General features: G+C 39.7%; 1 protein-coding gene and 2 long non-coding RNA genes across 3 annotated transcripts; 2 read left to right on the top strand and 1 right to left on the bottom strand.

Annotated features, from left to right (window-relative positions):
• The first annotated feature begins 821 nt into the window (after positions 1 to 821).
• LOC309716415 lies at positions 822 to 10,935 on the top strand. The gene is made up of 2 exons (XR_014279425.1): positions 822 to 2,538; positions 10,193 to 10,935. It is a non-coding gene; the product is annotated as an uncharacterized lncRNA (long non-coding RNA).
• Positions 10,936 to 18,113: 7,178 nt separating this feature from the next.
• Positions 18,114 to 19,404, top strand: LOC309716416. Its single transcript, XR_014279426.1, has 2 exons — positions 18,114 to 18,681; positions 19,292 to 19,404. It is a non-coding gene; the product is annotated as an uncharacterized lncRNA (long non-coding RNA).
• On the bottom strand, positions 18,995 to 21,904 carry LOC309716413 (collagenase 3-like). The gene is made up of 10 exons (XM_082550211.1): positions 21,747 to 21,904; positions 21,336 to 21,583; positions 21,099 to 21,247; positions 20,815 to 20,943; positions 20,543 to 20,704; positions 20,290 to 20,413; positions 20,065 to 20,198; positions 19,802 to 19,961; positions 19,590 to 19,693; positions 18,995 to 19,416 (listed from the first exon to the last, which is right to left on the bottom strand). The coding sequence occupies exons 1-10, from the start codon at positions 21,843 to 21,845 to the stop codon at positions 19,307 to 19,309; spliced, it is 1,419 nt and encodes a 472-aa protein (XP_082406337.1). The 5' UTR covers positions 21,846 to 21,904; the 3' UTR covers positions 18,995 to 19,306.
• Positions 21,905 to 22,118: the final 214 nt, after the last annotated feature.

The raw sequence follows: 22,118 nt of genomic DNA, 5'->3' as shown, positions 1-22,118 counted from the left end.
ATTAGTGTTAACGACAGAGGAGCATGATCGCTGACAGCTATAGGGTGTATCTCAGTGTCTGAAATGTCACTCAACAGTGAGCTGCTGACTACAAAATAATCGTGATGAGAGTAGGAGTGATGGACATATGAGAAGAAAGTATATTCCTTATAGTTGGGGTGAAGGGAGCGCCATGCGTCGCCAAGACCAAAGTCGCTCATCTACTGTCTGATTATTATATTTGTGGACCGCAAATTGTGCTGAGTTCCTGCTGTATTGAGCCTATCCATTTCTTCATGTAGTCCAAAGTTGAGGTTGCCCCAAGAAGTGCGCAATCTGGGTGTTCAGAGAGTGCACTAAAAAAAAGTGGAAGAAGCTATGTACTTACATAGCTTTTTGTTAAGTATAGATAATTTAATGATTAGGAATCTACCCTCTGGATCTATAAATGTGAGTACTGAGAAATTAATATCTTTATGTATTAAAATTGCTTCTCCCCTTTGTCTAAAGCTGTAGGAGGCGAAGAACACAGTGGGAAACTCAGGTACTTTAAGTTCATTTATAGCTGTGACAGGTCTGTTTGTCTCTTGTAATAAAACAACGTCTGCCTGTAGTTTTTATATTTATATTAATTTTTCCTGCAGTGTATAAAAATTGGTGTATTTCAAAAATAAACCTATTAAGACACTCAAAATAAATTTCCTGTGGTGGGAAACTATTTTGTGCAACTTTTTTGTATTTACAGTTTTGAGAGATAAGCCTCTTAAATTTCTCTAACTAGAAATATATGTTAAAAAAAACAAAAACGATTTTCAATCTTTTTGTAGTTTATTGCACTTTTTTGTAATTTATGTAATGTTAAGGTTCAAAATATTGGGGATGGAGACAAGAGAAAAAACCACAATAACAACACTGGTCCGGCCGGGTTGAGTCAAACGATGATTTAATGATCACACACGTGGGAGATGGACACTGATGCAGACAGCCTCAAAATCTCAAAATGGTGGAGCATTGCTCAAACTTTTATAACCTCTGGTGCCTCCACCTTATCATAAAAAGCCTAAACATTCACATGCTCTCTCTCACACAGCGCCTGAGCTACGACCTTGGCTCCCTGTTTATCTGCTCCTGCTGAAATGGGGCAGAAAACTCCAGCACACTCTGTTCTCTTCTACTCAGACAAATTAGACAATAACCTTCTGCGAACAGTATTTCTTATAACTCAGCAATATAATGCATCATAAAACAATATCATTCATTCACAACAAGTCAGCAATTTAATGTAATGCAAATCAGTTTAACTAATGCAATAGTTATCAGCTTCTTCTAATTCAGGAGAATAATGCAAACTAAAACTACATAATAATTCACAATCTTTAATTCGGGGTATAACATGGCATAAAATAATATCATAATTTTACAATTCCCCCTGATGAGGTCATTAGAATAATGACCTCACAAACACCCTGTAGCCCAGTGTGGCCGGGTTCATCTCTTCTCACTCCTGAGGTCCTTTGTCCCCCTGAGGGGCGAACCATATGTGAGATGACCTCTGTGTTTGCGCAATTCAAATGCAAGAAAAACTAGGATTCCAACAGTAGCAGGTCCAGATGACACTCTCCTTGTCTCCCACTGCTTTCAGCCTTTATTCTATTGCTGCAGCTACCAGTGTCGTCCAGTTGGGTGATCCTCTGCTCTTAATTCTTCAACCTTAGGGGTTAGACAACCCTTCAGTCGTAACACAGATCAGGGGATTATTCTGCCCTGATTTCAAACAACGATCTGTGTATTCTCCAGAAAAGGAACAGGAAGGTGTCCCCTTTTTGCCCAAAAGCCTCTCGAACTTCGTTGGTCTGGTGTTCCCGGATTTCCGCCAACCCCTTCATGGTTATTGCTGTGTTTATGGGATCCATCCTTTTGTGGTGACTAGCTGGAGCCCAAACGCCATGACCCTTGGACCCAGTTGATGTCTCGGCAGTCACTGTGTCTGACTCTGCTACGGAGGGTCCTCGCATCTCTGTGACCTCGTCTGGTGTCTGTTCCTTTCTCTGTAAGAGACAGAAAACCAAAACACCTCTCTTCCTAACCCTAATAATCTAATGTTGTTATCTACTGACCTTCTAGTGATTCAGAATTGGTCTAAACATTCAGAATGTCCCAGGGACTTATTCTAATCATATCTTATGTGTGTGTAAGCATGTTTGCATTTAGCCCTCTGCACTCAAGGCATTTCCTACACTTTATCAGTCCGGACAGTCACGCCGAACGAAGCTTCTGACCTTCAAAAGGCCGAGTGCCAACTCGTTATAAGCACATTTGCAAGGTGTGTCTGAAAATTATTGAAACCCCTCTTTTTAACAAAAGACAAAAAATTAACAAATCTTCTAAACGCTATTCAGTTCATTTCAATGAGTAATGATTAAACATGAAAGTGATAGTTTATGCTTTTTCACTGATTCTCTAAAAGGTCCGTCTTCTCGGACCGCTATTAGCTTAAGCTTTACCATTCCTAAATTATTAAAGACACAAATGAAGTTATAAAATGTTCAAATAATCCTGGTTTGATGTTAAAGCTCAACCTTCCCCCCCTTTTTTGACACATTCCAATGTGTCAAATCAACGGAGCTAGAACATTCAAAAAAAAAAAAAAAAGTTAGGCAGCTACACAGTTTCCCAGACTCTTAAGGTGATCCGCGTGTAACGTTCTGACTCAGGTATTTAATATTTTAATAAATCTCGTTTAATTAACTGCCACTATTTAAACTAACCTTAAAGACATAATTGAAGAAAAGATCACAAAGAATAACATGATATCAATGTTTTGTAAGCGCGTGCGGCCCTCCATGCTCGAAGCCTTTCCCCTCAATAGATCAGTCAGACATTCACGCTGACTGTAGCTTTTAACCCTTATTAACTTGAGCACAACTCTACAATGAGCAACAAGTTGCAATATGTATAAAAATGATCATGGTTACACCTGCAATGAAAAATTATATCATTATCCTAACACCTGTAAATGGAAGATTCATCAGAAGTTATAACAATCACAGGAACACAGATGTTAGTATAAGGTCAAAAGCTTCAATAAATGATCATCGATGCAATGCTTGTTGCATGATTCTCATACAATAATAATGCTGACATTGAAAATAACAGTATAACACCCCCTTTTGTCCCGTTTCACTTGACACCTAAACGTTTATAAATGCCTCTTTAATTCTTGATTTTATTTCCCCCTTTTCTCCCCTTACTGACCACAGCAGGGGGATCTTAGTTTTGAATCAGCCATGAATCCAGCTCATCTGATTCATCAGTGAGCTCCACCATCACTGGCGTCTGACAGGGTGGTGCTGCATACTCTTCCTTTAATGTCACTATTTTCAATCTGTTAATTAGAGTGTTTAAACCTGAAGTCGACTACGTCCACAACAAGTCAATACAGCTGTAAATGTGGCCAATTATCAATCTATTACCAATCAATAACAACAGATAACTTCTATTTTATGCATGCTTTTAATCAACCACTCACCCAGAGGATCTCCAATCCCAGCAAGTTCCTTCTCCTCCTTTAATGAGTCTGTCCTCCTTCCATGCCCTGGTAACTGGTCCATCCAGAGCCATATGATCTCAAATATACATACAACAAGCCAAACCACACCTTGGTCACACCAACCCCTTCCCACCCCCAAGATGTCCAATGCCATCCTAGTATGGACTGTCAAATGTGGCTTTAACGCTGACTGTCCTGACAATCCATTTTATAACGTTTCCTGGTCAGATTTGCCAATCTCTGCACCAGGGTTTTAAACGTTTCGCCATTTTCATTAGGTTTTATTTTTTATTTAGTTTCGACTCCAGATTTTCAATTTTTTGCCAGTTGTAATTAGTTTTTACCAATTCTTTGCTAGTTTAGTCTAGTTTTTATTTTCTGAAAATCCTTAGTTTCAATTTAGTTTTATTTGTGTTTTGCAAAAATTAAGTGTAACAAAATCCCAGTTCCATCATATCAATCATGCTCTTCTGATTATCCTTGGGTGTTGAGACTAATAACTATTAACTCTTGCCGCACCGAGTGGTCCTAATTTTGGTTCAAGTTAATTGATAACCTTTTGAAGGCGATTGTTTCACACCTTTATTTAGATGTCCCAGTCCTGTTATCTCGGGATACATCACGCTGCCTTATCTGGGGTTAGCTGTTTTCTTGGGATGCGAGTTAAGTGGGTGAGCTCTAAAAAGAGGGGGAGTATGCTCCCCCTGATGAGGTCTTCTAGGTAAGCTAGGTTAACCTTCTTGTGTGAGCTTTTCAAGTGCACTTTTAAGGTTTGTGGGATTTTTTTTGTTTTATAAATGTCCCTCAAGACCCCCTGATGACCCAGTAATTCATTTTTGCGCACTGTAGTACACATTTAGTTTTTTGCTTGTAGCTCTCATACTCTACTTGCCACTCCTCTAAGTCCTGATGTTTCTTAGAGAGGACAACAGAACCTTTAAAATTATGTCACATGTGTGGGGGTGTGGCCTTGCCAATTGTTTTTCCCACCTTTTCAAAATGGCTGGCGTGCCCACAAGCACATTTTATGGAAGAAAGAAAGGTAAGCTTGATATTTACAATTAAAATGTTTTGTTAAACTCAGATTTTTATTTTATTCAAAAAATAAACATCTAGTAAATAATTTCAGGGGTCTTTAAGAATTAGGCTCATTTACTTTCACAGGGAACATGACTAATTTATTAATGTGTGCTCTACACATTGGGACTTTATATTTATATTTATTTCACTTTTTCCTAATACCCAACTTTTGACAAAGGCGGAGAGAATTCTTAACACAATTATTAAGGGAGATTCAAACATAGATTTTTCAAAATATGAGAGGGTCAGGACCCACTAGAAGCCACACAAAGATTATCGAGATGCAGTGGCAGATGTAATAGAGAAAGACACAGGGCCACCTGAAATCTGTCATCCTATCTGGTGCAAAACCAACATGTAGGAGAATCTGGAATTTTGATTTTGAGTTAAAAATAAAATATGGGTAAAATGCAGAAATCTTTTCCAGTAAAGTAAAAAATAAGAGTCGCAATTATAGTTGAATCCATAACACCTAATTGTTTCTACAAGATCACGTCGTTGCTGAAAGTTATCAGTGATCTCAATGTGTGAAAGGAACTCACAGTATCTGGAGTTTAAGCTCCTCTTGGCTGAGAAACCTGGGACAAACATGTGAACAAGACCTGAATAATACCAGTAATGAAGACTTCTCTCCAAAGATCAATAAAAGGAAGCCCCAATCTGATGAGAGTCTAGCAAAATATGGTTCACTCCACTTGCCTGAAATGGTTAGCAGTCCAAGGCATTTCAGTTGTAGAATGATTGGGTACAACAATGAAACAGATGTGAGATGAGGGAAGTGCCAAATGTTCCTTTGTGTCTCCAAATAAAATCAGTACTTCCTCAGATATCCTAAATAAATTGACTTTTGTGAAATAGAAAGTTCAGTGCCATCACTTATTCCTAAACCAATAGTTTACAGCTAGTGAAGTGTCAGTGACTTCTGGGTTGGTCCCTGATCTTCATCTTATGAGATTGTTATTTTAATAACACTTGATTCATTTAAAAGAAAAAAGAAAAAAAAGAAAAAAGAAAAAACGAAAATATTTTCTCCCTGTTTTTTCTTATTCTCTGGGTCTCAGGAGGACATTACGTCCCTCTCCACTACAAGACTCTTGTTATGTCTACAAAACAGTCATATTAAAATCATCCTCAATTCTCACTCCCTAGCAGATCATTACATGAAGAAACCTTTGGAATGCAAGCATGCTGATCCACACAGGTATGCACACATGGGTATTCACAGACGCGGACTAAAGCTTTCTTAGCTGCTGCCTCAAAGCACACTGTGCGCTGTCTATCTTGCGTGCTGCACAATATCGTTTATTACTTAGTAAATACTGATATCTATGACTAGCTAGTTTATTGTGATGGTGCTTTGTTTTCTCTATTATTATGTTGCTCTTTGTTGTTTGCTGTCTCCTCTGTTTGTTTTTGTTTGTTTGTTTGTTTGTTTTTTTTCTCCATACAGGTGACCCAGGAGTTTTGTTTTTTTTTGTCTCTCTTCCCCCCCCTTCTCACCGTCTCTTCTCCCCTTTGGTTTTCTTTCTTTCTCTCCCCCTCTCTCTCTCATTCATTCCCCCTGTCCTATTTATTAAAAAAAAAAAAAAAAAAAAAGACAAAGGATGAACTGAAGCTCTGCCATCACGTAATGTCGCATACTGCTGTTTCTGATGTCATTTAAAAAAAAAAAAAAAAAAAAATCATCCTCAATTCTATTCTGGCGCTGTCTCCCGACTTTTCCTGACCTGATTCTGCGCGTGAACGGAGCAGCAACACAGACGACTCGACTAACGTACTACCTTAATTTCACTACAGCAGGGCACGCACACATCAATGCAACCAAACACATTTTGCTATAAATCTAGTTAATTTTAGTTAGTTTTGTGAACATTCAGTACAGTTTTAGTTAGTATTTCTTTTTTTTTTATTTTATTACCGTTAACGCAAATTTTTCCACTTCTACTTTTCGTTATTTCCTTTGTTGTCTTTAATAATAATAATCTCCTCTGCACCCTTGAATAAACACCATTAACATGATCAACCTTTTGCTGCTTGTTTTTTCACCATCTTATTGAATCAAATACTTCATCCTTATGTGGTTTACGACATTATATTTATCTAAATCTCCACTTTGTGTCTAAATGTTTGAAGAATTTTTGAGGGTCAAATTTTGAGAATTTGACCATAGTGAAAGTTATGGCGTTATCACCCCCTTTGGGGATTACCTTTTTCCAGTTTTGATGATATTCCTCCCCGTTCTTTATTTTTGCAAGTACCCCTCTTCGGTGGCGAGAAACTGTTGGTGTGATCAAGCGGGTGCTGTAAAAACAAAAGCTCAGGACAGAACAGTCACCAGTCATGTACTTCATTCAAAATTAACAAATATCAAGCTTCATATTGATCCTCTGAGTGTAATGGTACATTTTAATTTGCACTTCTAAAAACAATATTTTCTTTATTTTACTCTTGTTCTTGTGCAGCACCACCCCTCAGCACATGCCCCTGTTATTTTATCTTACTTTTAAATTGTTGACTACTTCAAGAGAGCGCCCAAAAGACGGGGACCAGTGTTTATCATTACATATCTCCATTTCGAGTGTGGCTGTCTATCATTCCCCTCTTATTCATAGACCTTGGTGGAGGGTTTTTTGTTTGTTTGTTTTTTTCTAAAATTAATTGACTCTCTATAGTGACCCACTATGGTTAATAATAACATGCTCAGTCATGAGTGGGATCAAACCTTTTCTTCACTTTAGCATTTAATATTCCCAACAATATAATGTGATACCTTAATTAAAACACAGCTACTAAAACACAATTTCCTTAATGCAAACATCAGTAGCTCAAAATTAGCAACCAAAGGGTTCAGTCTGCAGTTCACACTGCTGTGAAGCTACAGCTCTTTAGTCTCTGTCATTCTTCTGTTCTTGCAGACAAAACAAAGCAAAACAAAACATCCACCCTTCTTTTATAGGCTGGGTGAATTGTCTGTGGACATTCAATAATCCTAAAGTCAGCACCGTTTTTGTCTCAGTATCAAGTCAGTTAAACTTTTAGTCGTCAGTCATATGCATACATCCACACACATTCATACCAAAAGTTGCTGATAATGGAGTCTCACGCGCAGCCTATTCGAGGCTCCATCACCAGCAAGATGACGTCATCATTTTAAAGGAAACAACTCCTTGTTTGTTTTTCCTTCTTTGGACTGGATTGACTCGCTGCAATCCTTTTAGGCTTCAGGATCAGTGTCCCATATAAGTGAATTTTCTCCCAAGCTCATTATAATCATGGAGAAAAAATACTTTGCGACTGTTTTCAATAAGAATATTTAATAGCGCTTTAAAGTTCAATCTCTCAGGCCTGGATTAAAGAGCTGATTTGTTAAATCAGGAACTCACAAAATACCAAAATATCACCACCGGTGGATCACACCTCTCAGATGTTCTTATCTCAGTGCACTGTAACAAAAGCAAAAACAAACGTAAACAATAAAGCACTCATATAATAACAGATACTGGGGCCCATTGCAAACATGTCCAAAGTTCAAACCATCTTTCTCTCTCTTAGAGAAAGAGAACAATCCAAACCTCACTGATAGAATCAACCTAGTGTCAAACAAAACCCAAAGATCAACCAAAACTCCTTTTTGCACCAACAAAACATGTTGGATTTACTTGACTCAATAGTGGACACTAGTTACACACCAACTCTTTACCTTGGCAAAAACGTAAACAACTAAGTTGAATCAACACAACCTTTTCATAATCTCTTCGAAATAAAACTCACACCATTCATTCATCATTTTCGCTCTGTACCACTGCTCCTTGTTAGACTGTGTGAAGCACAGTAAACAATTCAGTGGAGGCTTTGAGCCATAAACAGACATCACGCACAGACATTGTTTTCATTATCAAAGTGCTTCAGACCATGTCCTCTAAATCTACACAAATGCCCTCTGCGTGGCATGAAATACATTTAAGCAATAAATAATCAATCAGTTCTTGCTGTTGTAACCAACTCCGTATTTGGATGTTTGTGTGCAGCATTTGTTAGTAAAGCATTCTTCATTGCATCAGCGTGTGTGTGTGTGGATCACTTCTCAGTTCATTGAATCAACATTTTAATTTGTGTGTGTGTGTGTGTCATTTCTCCCTCAATCAACGAGTGCATATGTTCATATGTATGTTTCTTTTCACTCTGAGTCGGTGCATGTAGATGTGTGTGTTTGTGTGGGTGTTTGTGTTCATCACTTTCCTGTTGTAGTGTTCTGGATAAACCACGGCCTGAAGCGTGCCCTGGGTCCTGCCCTCCTCCTTTTCAGTCTGTTTGCATCCATTGGTGCTGCTGCTCAGAGTTCTGTCCATACTGGTTCTGGCCCCAATTGAGGCAGTCCTTTTCTCCAGTGTCCAGCATCTTCTCCTTATTTCGCTCCTCCTTAACTTGACCCTTTTGCTTCGGTCTTCCTTCAGGGTTTTGATACGCAGCTCAATTGTCTGGATGTCCGTTTGTTGCTTGCAGAAGTGCGACTGCTGTCCGTTTGTTTGCAGGTGGAACGGCTGACATCCAGAAGGTGTATAGGAGAGTCTGCAGCTTCCACCTCCCCAGTGGAAGACCTCAATCTTTGTTCTGTTAGTTTAACACAGGCCTCAAGGCTCTCTGGGATCCCTGCTTGCACTCTCAAGCCCACGGCTCAGGTCGTAGTCGTGGTCCCATTCCAGGGGAATGGAGTCCATGGTTGTTTGGGTGTCTCGGCCCGAGCGTTCAGTCCAGAGCTGGGCAGCCCAGGACGCTGAGCGATCGGAGGACGGCAGAGGTGACAGGAAGCCATCCCCCTAACGTTCGCTCCATAGCAGACCGGACAAATCACACTGCTCATCTAGCTCCAGGATGCTCCGGCCTGATTTCAAGTCCGGTGTCTTGGACTCCAAGCCTGATGGGTTCGATTTTCAGCTAGCTCCTCCTGGGCCATGCTCAGTTTCTGCTCTGATGCCTCGAGGTCTTATTGAGGGCAGAAACCTCAGAGTCTTTTCCGTAGAAATCAGATTTAAGTCCATTGATGTTTTCCTTGCTTTGCTCCACGGCCTTTTGCGGCTCTGCTGTTCGGCTCTTCTCAGAGGTCAGCTCCTGGCCGAGCCCCGACACCTGTGCCTTCAGCTTATTTTCTCCTGGTGTTTTGTCCATTCTGAGGTGCCTCCTGACCTCAGTTACTCCTCCTGTCTCTGGCACGCCCTTTTTGCTGCCCGATGGTCATTGTTGGTCCGTCACTGTCCTGCACAGTTTTAATGCAGAGTGGTTAAGGTCAGCATGGTTTTGCTCGGCCTCACTTTTCATCTGGGCTTAATGGGCGTCTCGTCACAGCTCTGTCAGCTGAAGCTGTCTTTTTCCATATGGCAAGAATGTAAAGAGTGTGTGAGAGGGGTGTGTCCAATCAGGCACAATGCTGGTGGCTTTGCGAGTGCCTCGTTTTCCAAATCCAGATGTTTATTTGTCACGTACACAGCAACAGAGAGAACAGTCTGTTGTTGGGATGGCTGAGGTCCTTCACGATCTTCCTGGTCTTGGTCCAGCACCGCCTGCTGTAGATTGAGTGCAGGTCAGGGTGCTCGGAGCGGATGGTGCGCTCAGCTGATTGCACAACCCTCTGTAGTGCTTGTCTGTCCGGCATGGTGCTGTTCCCGAACCAGACAGTGATATAGCTGCTCAGGATGCTCTCAATAATTCCTTTATATAAGGTGGTCAGAATCGGTGGTGGGAGCCGGGCCTTTCTCAGTCTTCTCAGAAAGAAAAGACGCTGACAGAAATCTCCCCGTGTAGTGAAACGGGCCTTGGATTACCGCTCTCCGTCTCTGCTGCATGAGATCATTTTCCTGCAGCACTGTTGACATTTTCAAGTTGTTGTTGCGGGTTCAGCTGCTTTAGCATTTGGTCAGGGTCACATCAAAGATGGTAGAGGAGAGAGCAAAGATGGTAGAGGGGAGAGCAGGAGTCCAGGGTCAGCCTCGGCTTTTCCGGGCCGACAAAGCAGCCTGTAATCAAGCATAAAGAGAAAAAACAAAACAAAACAAAAACAAAAACAAACGAACAGGAAAATCATGTTGTATTGGCTGTGTTACTCAGAGAGGGGAAAAACAACGGGACCAGGCCCTGTGTCAGCCTTCTCTCCCCCTTTTTTTTGTTTTTTCTCACCATATAATCCTCTCATAACCCACCAAGCTGACAGGACAACACAGGTACATGTTAAAATTCTTAAGATCATGTTTAAAGCACAAAAATGGAATTTTCTTTCATTCAGTAATCACTTGTATTAATCAATCAGAAGAAAACATGTCACAATTTGACTTTTATTAACCACTAAATTTGTCGTGTTATCACTGGTTGTGATTTTTTTTTTTTTTTTTGAAGTTAAGTTGTTGTCCTGCAACCCAGAGGGTTTATTTGTTAGTAGTGGATAAACTTTATTGTGTAACGGCGGGTGTATGTTAAGCTTCACTGCTTTAAACTTGCTGGAAAATCTTCACGTGTTCATGGGTGTAAGCTGTTTCTTCATTGCGTGTATGTGTGTTTGTAGATGGGCTAATTTAACGTTTTTTCTCAAACGAGGCATTTCTCTAACACGTGCCTCTCTCTCACATTTCTCTGCTTGTGTGTGTTTTTGTTTCACCTTCTTGTTGTGATGCTCCAGGCGCCTTCCCAACCTCCACAAGTCTGTTGGCCGCAATTTTATGTGTAAAACTTCTCTTAATTTCTCCTTTAATTCTCTGCTAGCTGCTGTCTTTTCCACAGCTGCTGATTTTTGCTGAGTTTGGTTTCCATTACTATAATTTTGCTTCGGCCGCCGTGCTTGTGGGGGCAGTTGGTCCAGCCCCATAGCCACCTGTATCAACACACTGAGAGATTTATTTAATATCATTTTCATCACTGTTAAATAGACTAGCAGGCAAGACGCCCACCTTTGCACTGCAGACTACATGCCAGTCTCCCAACACACTCCTCTCTGAGTTTCCGCTTTAAACTCCAACATCATTCACACCCTAGTCATTCAACACCTTATTTGTAGTATCATAATCAGCAAAATCAGCGTTTTACTTACAGGCATGTATCATTGTTTGCAAATCAAAATTATAAAACTCAAAAACACGGTAAACAGGAAGCAAAGTCCTCTGTGCGCGTCACAGCTCATTTGCATGTTCACACACCGTCTAAAAATAGCTCGCAGCGCTGCAGTGCGCTGTCGTCACACACAGGGTCACACAAAGCTCAGACAAAACTCTTCTATTTTATATTACAAAGACGTCTTATATTTACAATCACTGACAGGCCTGACAGATTCAGCACCTAACAAATTTCGACAAATTTAAGTTAACGGGTCCAACCGAAGAAAGTTAACTTTTTTGTAATCAATTAACCAGTATCTGTTTCCTCCAGAACAGCCTATGGCCTGATTTCTAAAGTCCCTAACTCAATTTAACTTTGTCCAAACAAGCACATGACACCATTTAAAACGGTGAGGAGATTCTAACTCCTAGCTTATTTCAGGATGCCCTGTACCCCACAGTTAAACCAAACTGAACTAACCCTGTTCGCCGACAGGTCAAGACCGCGCGTCCACGGCCAGGAGGGAGCGTAACCTCCGGGCTATGTGCTTCTTAGCATCTTCCAGTGCCGTCCTATAACAATTTTCACCTAAACAATTTTGACAAATTTTAACATATCAATTAAACAGTATCTGTTACCTCCAGAACAGTTTCTGACCTAATTTGTAAAACTATTAACCAGTCTCTGTTTCCTCCAGAACAGTTTCTGTCCTAATTTCCCTACCAAACTACCTGAGCCTTCAGCTCAATATCCAAGGACTCAAACCCAACATTATATCTGTTACCTCCAGAACAGTTTCATATTTCTTCAACTTCATTAAACATTCTTAAGCAACTTTAACTGCATAACACACGGTGATTCTCATCAAAATCAAAACAGACACTCTACCAGTAATTTCAGTGAGTAGACTTTAATTTAGTCATATCCAATTTGGCACATTTTGGAAATAATTCAACAGGTAGTGCCTTACCTTTAGATAAGCCGGCTTTTGTCCACTCACATCAGACCACTGGCTCGTGCCTGTCCGTTCGACAACCTCGGACCGTCCAAACTTTTAAATTCCACCCCAATACCACAGGACGAGCCCCCAAGCTGTTAAGGTTCAAAATATTGGGGATGGAGACAAGAGAAAAAACCACAATAACAACACTGGTCCGGCCGGGTTGAGTCAAACGATGATTTAATGATCACACACGTGGGAGATGGACACTGATGCAGACAGCCTCAAAATCTCAAAATGGTGGAGCATTGCTCAAACTTTTATAGCGTCTGGTGCCTCCACCTTATCATAAAAAGCCTAAACATTCACATGCTCTCTCTCACACAGCGCCTGAGCTACGACCTTGGCTCCCTGTTTATCTGCTCCTGCTGAAATGGGGCAGAAAACTCCAGCACACTCTGTTCTCTTCTACTCAGACAAATTAGACAATAACCTTCTGCGAACAGTATTTCTTATAACTCAGCAATATAATGCATCATAAAACAATATCATTCATTCACAACAAGTCAGCAATTTAATGTAATGCAAATCAGTTTAACTAATGCAATAGTTATCAGCTTCTTCTAATTCAGGAGAATAATGCAAACTAAAACTACATAATAATTCACAATCTTTAATTCGGGGTATAACATGGCATAAAATAATATCATAATTTTACAGTAATTACTATGCACTTAATGCAGACATATTATTAAAATTTGGGCTATAATGGTTGTATTGATGTACAGCAACTTGAAATGCTCCCAAAAATGGCTCCACAGCATGTAAAAATATAATATAAGCTCTGGCGGACTTGGTTCTATGGTAGGTCTTAAAGGGTTAATCTAGCATTCCTGGCTAGTTAGAGTTTTTATTAGGTAGTATTCATTGTACTTTGCAATTGCACCTATATGCAATCTTAACTTATATTATTATATTACCGGAATAATCTTCCAGTTGATATTCCCGTGTCTGAATTATTTGATCTTTTAAATTACGATCAATAACTTATTTATTTAACTTAGCATTGCCGATTAATTAGTGCTTTGTTTCATCTGGTAGTGTTTTTTGCACTTTACTATTGCATCTGTTAGATTATAATATTATTTTATGCCATGTTATACCCCTAACTAAAGATTGTGAATTATTATGTAGTTTTAGTTTGCATTATTCTCCTGAATTAGAAGAAGCTGATAACTATTGCATTTGTTAAACTGATTTGCATTACATTAGACTGCTGATTTATCCTTTAATTTTATGTAATTTTATTTTTATTTCCTACTATTGTATTTAGAAGCACTTTGGTGTACCTCTGGTCTTTAAATAATAATAATAATAATAATAATAATAATAATAATAATAATAACAATAAACTTTATTTATAAAGCACACTTAAAAACCAAGGGTATGCCAAGGTGCTTAACAAGTAAGAGAGTATAGGAGGAGGATAATAGAAATAGGACCAAAGCAAGTACTACGTATGCAAGAAGATAACTGTCACTGATACATAGGAAAGCAACAGGTACAGAGCAAACAAGAATTTAAATGAGCATAAAAGTGCATGATATAAAGTCATAAAAGAAATATTAACTAGAGGGAAAGGCAAGATTTCTAATGTGTTATAGAAATGAAGTTGTATTGTATTGTTCACTTCACCATCCTTCTTCGTTCGTCGCGAGCCGCCGCTGCAGGCCTGGGATTCAAACAGCAGAGAAGGTGGTGAGCTGGAGATTGGAGGAGTAGTGAATGTTGACAGAGAGCCTCCCATTCTGATCACCGGAGACTTGGACGAGGACCATGCAGTTGATTCATTTGGCCAGAGTCACGTGATCAGTGACGTCATTAAAAAGCTTCATTAAATGCTTTGGTTCTTGATTCGGTGGTTTATAAGGAAGTGAATCATTTGCGGGATTTGTGGAGTTTTTTGATGGTGAGAGACAGCAAACCAGTGATTATTCTGTTGAGAGATATGCAGCCAGCCAGGGTGGAAGGAGGTTCTGTCATGTGGGAGTATTTTGAGTTGATTTTGGTCACAACAGAAGCATACTCCATAATGAGTTGTGCATTTTTATATGTATATTATATGCAATTTTAATCTATTGTATTTACCAACATCAAGAAGTCACAAGCAAAGGAAGACCACACCGTGGCACAAGGAAAGTTTATTGATGAAAATTATTTATTAAACAAATAAACATAACAATTTCTTCACCCCCAAAAATACATGTTCAAAGCAACACAACGGTGGCCCAACATCAGATAGATCTGCTGTCAGAGTTATATTGTTGGATTGTTATTTTTGCTTAGAAACATATAATCATATATGCTTAGAGGTATTTAATCGATTGTATAATGACAGGATGTCTGATCCTTAGTAGTCTACAAAGACTCTGTGTGCGTTCCAGAGCACTCTGGCATACACACACATCCTAAGGTCATGAGAGAGGTCGTACCTTCTTTTTCTGATTTATAGTATAGGAGGACACCTACTCTGTGTCTGTTTAGGTGAACTGTTGGACTCACGGGCGCCAGCAGATCATTCACAGGGTCACATCTTGACACACACACACACATACCTACACTACACACAGACGAGGTACTCTTTGTTCACAATGTGTAAGATGTCATATGTTAAGGAACCTATGCATATTCATGTAACCACAATAAAAGGCAGTGCTACAGGGGAGCTGACTGAGAGTGACTGGGGTTCGAGCGGCAGGAACAGCGCTCGTCTCAGTCAGCAACAGGTTTGTGCCAACATAAACCTAACAACTGTGAACTCCACTCTGTAGCATGGGCAGTCATAATGAAGCAGTTCATTTTATTTTGTGGATTCAAGCTGCTCTTCATATTTTTGGCCACCAGATGTCACCAAAGACGACTGTGTTGAAAAGCTTTGAGTAATGAACACAAGCTTCAATGATTCAGAAAGCTTCATTTGGCCATCACTAACACTAGGAAGCTAGAAAACTAGAAACCTGAAAACTAGAGACTAAGGACGAGGATCACAGGGAGCTCAGAGGAAAAAACACAGCACAGTAAGGGTACAATGGAACAACTAACAGAGAAACAAAGGACTTAAATACACAAGCAGGACAATGAGACGATTGGGAACAGGTGGCAACACAGCTGGGACAAATAAGACCTAATGAGACAAGGGAAGCAAAATCAGACACACTGCACACAGGACAGGGACTATCAAAATAAAAGAGGAAACACACGACAGGCGCAGAGGCACGCTCTTGACACTGAATAGGACAAACACGGCGCACAGGGACAGGAGTAACAAACTGCGACATGAGACACAACTAGGGAGCAAGAAAATAAACATGACAGAATTAAACCTACACTTAACATCAGGGGCACAGGAACAAAACCTAAGAACTAGAAATCTTTGATAAATCTTTGTTTTTACTTGTGAACTATGTAAGCTGAGACCAATGAACTAATGATCACGGTATTCAAAATCAAAGCTGATATTTTCTGAATTTTTCTCTCAATAGTTAATATGATATTTTTTATATGATTTTACTGTAGTTCAGCCACTTCCATTATGAAATAATTAGAACTTAATTCGAATAAAAGTACTCAGAATGACTTGTAATATTTTTGGTGATCCTGTGACCTTCCCTCATCACATCAAAATGCTGACATATCATTTGTGTTTTGTGCAAATTAGCAAGCGTTAGCATGCTTGTGTACTAGCTAAAGCTATAGGGTTAAATGTGATAATTATTTTATTTTTTATATACGCTAAATATTAAGCATAAGAATATGCTAGTCACCATTATCCATTAGCACAAAGCTGTAATAGTTTCAGGTGTAAAACTCGCAGATAGTTTTACTATTACCATTTTTCTTTATTTTCTGACTATCACTTCCTACATTTTTACAGAAATATCTCTATTTGTATAACTGCATTATCAAAACAGCTCATTACTTTAGGTTTAAGATATTTGAGGTGAGTTGTTTCCTGTCACTGTGCATCTATAAACACCAACTCTTTCAGTGTAGTTTGCTACATATATCTGTAAGTCGAAGGTGCAGCTGCTGTATTTTGTCTACTTATCTAGTCCAGTGTCAGGCTTCACCAGAGTCATTCATACCTATTTAGCATCACCAATTAACCCAACTACATGCATGTCTTTGGGCTGTTGGGAGAAATCTGAAGTACCTACAAAGGGAAAAGATCCCAGGATGGATTTAAAAATATAACCTTCTTGCTGTGAGGCAATAGCTCTAACCACTATATCACTGTGCTGTCACTGCTGAAGTTCTGTTTTTGCATATTGTGAAGCAACATTTAAAACAAAACAAAGTATGCTAACGTTGTGTTATTCAAAGGCTGCTTGAACAAAAGAGGCACTCTAGTGCAGGCTTTTTTTAGAATCATTTATCTCTTGTATTTTACTTTTATTCTACTTGTTCTGCTACCCTACATTCCTAAGAATTTAATTCCAAGTTAAAATACAAATTGTATTCTTTTCTGTTGTGGAATTTTATTATAATATGACCAACTGTGTTTCAGTTAGCTAAAAATCACGGGTCATTTACTCACCAGAGGGTTGGTGGTTTGATCCCAGGCTCCTCCAGTCTACATGCCAAATATCTTTGGGCAAGATACTAACCCCATGTTGCCCCCTGATGCATCCATTGGAGTGTGAATTCGAGTGAATGTCAGATAGAAGCACTAAAAACCTTAGATAATGTGCTTGTGTGAATGGGTATGATCGGGTGAATGCACCAGATGTAGAAAGCACTTTGAGTACTCAGTGAGAGTAGAAAAGCGCTATATAAGAACCAGTCCATTTACCATTTAAAGTCCTTTAATTTTTAATTTTTTATTTTTTTAAATCGACAGTGCACCATATAATCCTACGGAGCCCCGCAGGGGACATGGGAGAAAAAAAAGATTAAGACGGACTTTTGCGAGATCTCGCAAAACAAACTCGGGATCTCGCAAAACTTTTGCGAGATCTCACAAAAGTTGAATTCCAACAATGGCGGCAGCTACTTAGTTGTAATATTACTCTTTCTGGGTCACAAAATACACTTTTAAGATATTTTGAGGCGTGAATGTAGTTGGTTGGCTTCGAGCTGGCGGCCTCCGAAGAATGCGGCTAAAACTTTGGCGAGATCTCGCAAAACTTTTGCGAGATCCTGAGTTTGTTTTGCGAGATCTCGCAAAAGTCCGTCTTAATCTTTTTTTTTTCTCCCATGTCCCCTGCGGGGCTCCGTATAATCCGGTGCGCCTTATGTATGAATTCTGGTTGTGCTTACTGACCTCAAACCGATTTTATGTGGTACAAAGCGCTCAAAAATCTGTCAAAAAACATTTTAGTACGACTTTGCTAAACTACGAAGCCACAGGCTTAATGGATTGTCGGAGCATTATGACTACTGTAGTCAGGAGCCTCGCAGAGTAATCTGGGTCCTAAACTCCGTCCATTTCAGGTCCCAAAGTCAAACAAACACTGCGGCATCAGTGAGAGTTAAAAACTGTCTAAATTCTTTCATCTTTAATAAAATGATCAGTGTTGCTGCTTTACCAGGTGTAACAATTAAGTTTAACATCCAGGCATCCATGAAAACAGAATTTAGTAAATTTAATGGAGTTAGAAGTTAGCAGGAAGTTAGCTCGCTAGCTTCCACCTAAACATGATATAGCATGTTCTGAATGAGAGATTTCTGAAAAAATTCAAACGTACAGCTCTGCTATCACTTCAAACATAAATGAAGACAGAAAACTAAACAGCAGTGGCGTTTGTAGGGTTACTGAAGTTGGGCTAGCTGGTATATAATGATGTGCAACATGATCGCTAGCGACACAGCTATGTTAGCATAACATAAACACAGTGAAGCTGGAGGATGAACGCTAACTTTTTTCCACTCGATAAAAGTTAACGTGAGGGTTCCTGATGGTTAGGGACAAATGCAATGGCATGGCAGAATGCTGTAAACGGACCAAACTTCAGTCAGGAGAACAACTGAGATAATCCATCCACAATACGAGGTTAGTCATTAATATACTGCAACAACACGGGAATAGAGCAGCTGCGACAGAATTCAGTATTAATGATTCAATGGTACGGAAGTGGAGGAAGCAAGAAGAATGAGTTGAGTAAAGTTTGACTTATATGACTGCTTTGTTTGCTTAATGCACCTTATAATCCGGTGCGCTTTATGGTCCGAAAAATACGATACTATTACTTGAGTAAAGAAGCAGTTCTTCAACTTTTGCAGGAAGATCTGTACTTATACTTGAGTTACCAGTGTGTGTACTTTATCCACCTATGGTTGTAACATTGTAACACAACAGTAACACATTTAAAATGTGCTTATTGATGATGTCAATTTATTTTTACTGTACTCCATTTGACCTTTTGTGTACATAAATAGGTCAAAACACAACAACAACAATTAGCGAACGGAAAAATTAAATAATGAGTGTGACATAAATAAAACAAAATAAAAAGTTATGGTAAAGCTTAATAAAGTTAACATAACAATAACAGTATTAAGTACATACGCTGCTGTTAACTTTTTAACAATAAAATTAAATATCCAAAAATATATTGACACAGTTACTCTTCTTTCTTTTCTTTTTTTTTACTGTGCCTTAGCATTCAAAATCTTTTCTAGTATTTGGTGCAGGGCAAGAAGTAGCTGTTCCTCAGCACACGGTACAGCCTCCCGCTCCACATGGCGTACTCAAACATTTGTGGTCCACTGTAGAGGTAGGTGTACCCTGCAGAACAGAGATGCTACATGTTAGTGCTGCATAACAGACCAGAGGGATTTTTAAACATGTTAAAATAGCAATCATTCATTACATGTAAACTCAAAAGATAAAAACAGAAATATCAAAAACAGAAATCATTGTCTCGTTTCAGTGGTCTTCAAGCCTGAATTGCTGCTCACCTCCTTGCTGCAGAGCTGCAGTCACTTTGGAGGTCATTCCCAAGAAGGTCTCATCCACCTGTTTGGGGAATCCCTTATCCATCTTCTTTGTGGCCTCATTATAACTGGGAAAAGAAAAATGTATTTAGATTCATCTAACATTTGTAATACAACTTGTAAGCTCCTGTATGAAAATCAGTTGCCTAATTTTCTCAGGTCTTAGTGGAACACACCTGTAGTATTCACTGCCTACAAAGAACAGAGTCTTCCCACTTTGTTCGTCATAGAGGGCCGCATCAACTTTCTTCACTTTTTTAGGCAGACCAAAGCTGGATATTGATTTAGGATAGCCACTTACAAGATCATAGCCGCTGAAAGCCCACACCTGCTGACCTGTGAACAAATAAGAAGTAGACTTTATAGTAAAGCTATGTAAAGGCACAAAAATGCTGACTTCAAAGGAGTGCTGCATTAGGTGGACACTGAGAAAGCATACCTTTAAAAAGTAAGACACGGTCTGATTGTTGGCTCTCATAAGCAGCATCAATGTCAACAGGGGCATCGGGCCAGAAATTTGTGATGAGAGTTTGCTGAGGTGTGTTGCTCTGAGGGTGGTTGCGCCAGAAGAATCTGTGAAGATACACAGAAAATGTACATTAATGTAAATGATCAGTCAGCAAATCTCAGTAGCTCAGGTATTCATGCATTTATTTTGTGATACCTGTCCTTGAAGAAGAGCATCTCTCCTCGCAGTGTGGCAACAGCATCCAAAACCATCGTTGAATCACAGGCATCAGGAGTAGTGGGGGCTGTAGGTCCAGGTACAATGATATCCTCATTTGGACCTGGAGGTAATTTAATAAATATCACACTGTTGTAAGTTGTAAAATTATTTATGCACAGGCTCTTCTAAGATTTTGGTCAACTCAAATATTTTTAATTGAATAAAACCAAAAAAAGAATTTAGCACTCACCATAGAGGGACTGGATGCCATTAACGTCATCCCGGGGAAGAATATAGGTGTCAGGGTTACTGTATGAGTACACTGAGTACATGAGAGCACCGGGGTCATTGGAGTGAGACAAGCCCAGAGAGTGACCAAATTCATGGGCAGCAACCATAAAGAGGACGTAGCCTGAAGTAGAAAACACAGAATGACAATTGGTTACAGCTAAGGATAACTCAGGTCGCACACTACAGAGTAATAATTTGGACACCACAGTTCATAAAAGTAAACAAACTTACCCGTGTTTGAGCGGAACGTGAACGTTTCATCTTCATCAAAATGGGCATCCCCTCCAATGCCATCACCGGGAGCAAATGCGTGGGCGAGAGTGCCATCAGGGCCATCAAAGGGGTAATAATCACCATGTGCTGTTAGAAGATAGTAGTTTCAGGGTTGGCCAAACAAAACACAGACACTAAAAAAGCTTAGTGTTCCTGACTGATAGGTGGGATGATCCTGTCTTGTGCAATAATACAATAAAAACGTTCAGTGATTATATTACTTAGTGTGTTTTTAGACTCACCCCGGCGACCAAAGGAGATCATAATATCAGCAATGCCGCTGTAGATCCTTGTGAACCTCAGTGGAGTGACTTTGGCCCACACCTGCAGAGCTTTGTCTATGGAGTCATCCACCTCTGCCACAGACATGTCAGGTGTGTAGTTCTCTATCCTGCAGAGCACAACAATATCCAAGAAAATCATTAGTGTGGTCACATTTTCTCACGTTGTGTGTTATGTTGTGTCTTTAGATCATTCACCTGTATGTGAGGCTGTTTTTCTGCCATTTAGCGTTGTTATCAAAAGTGGAGAAACGAGCGACCTGTTCATCGGGAACCCCACAGCGGGGCTTCTTCATCATGGCCAAAGTGTCAGCATCCAGAGACCCGGTGATCTGGAGACCAAAGAATCTCTGCATCTCAGCCAGCTTCTTGTTCAGCGGGCTGATGCCCCTTCTGACAGCTGGACCCTCCTCCTCTGTGAGGTTGAAGAATTTCTTCAGGTAGTTCTGGAAGAGAGAAATATTCAGAGCTTTACACTCAAATATCTGTCAGCATGTTTAAGCTCAAGAAACAAGACAAATAACAACATGGGATGGACAATTAAAATAATCACAACGTTTGTCCACTCTAGCCTATGCCAAAAAATAAAAAACAGCCAAGTACACATACCTTTGCAAAACTTTCATCTTGCCCAGTAATCTGAGATACTGGCATGCAGTAAACTGCCACTGCCAGGCCAAGCAGAATGCTCAGAGTCAAAGTCTTCATGCTTCCTCGTTGTGTGCAACTTGTGTCTCAGTGCTGTGAGAAGCTGTTATATAGGCTGGAGTTTGGATGTGTTGAGTAACTACCTGCCGTCAGTGACTAACAAAATGCTCCTTTTATGGTGAAGAGGGGAACTCTGGCTTTGATTGCTCATGACGGTGTTACATGTACAAAAAACCCCAAAACACTGATGTTGAATCATTGTTGCAGTTTGCAGAGGAAATTGTTCATGAGATAATTAGAACAGCCCCAACATCTGTAATTATCAGATTTTAA

This window comes from Aulonocara stuartgranti (assembly GCF_965226115.1).
Source record: "Aulonocara stuartgranti genome assembly, chromosome: 10".
In the NCBI taxonomy this organism is placed as follows: domain Eukaryota; kingdom Metazoa; phylum Chordata; class Actinopteri; order Cichliformes; family Cichlidae; genus Aulonocara; species Aulonocara stuartgranti.
Note: the sequence above shows the minus strand (reverse complement) of the source record. Positions and strands in the feature narration are given on the sequence as shown.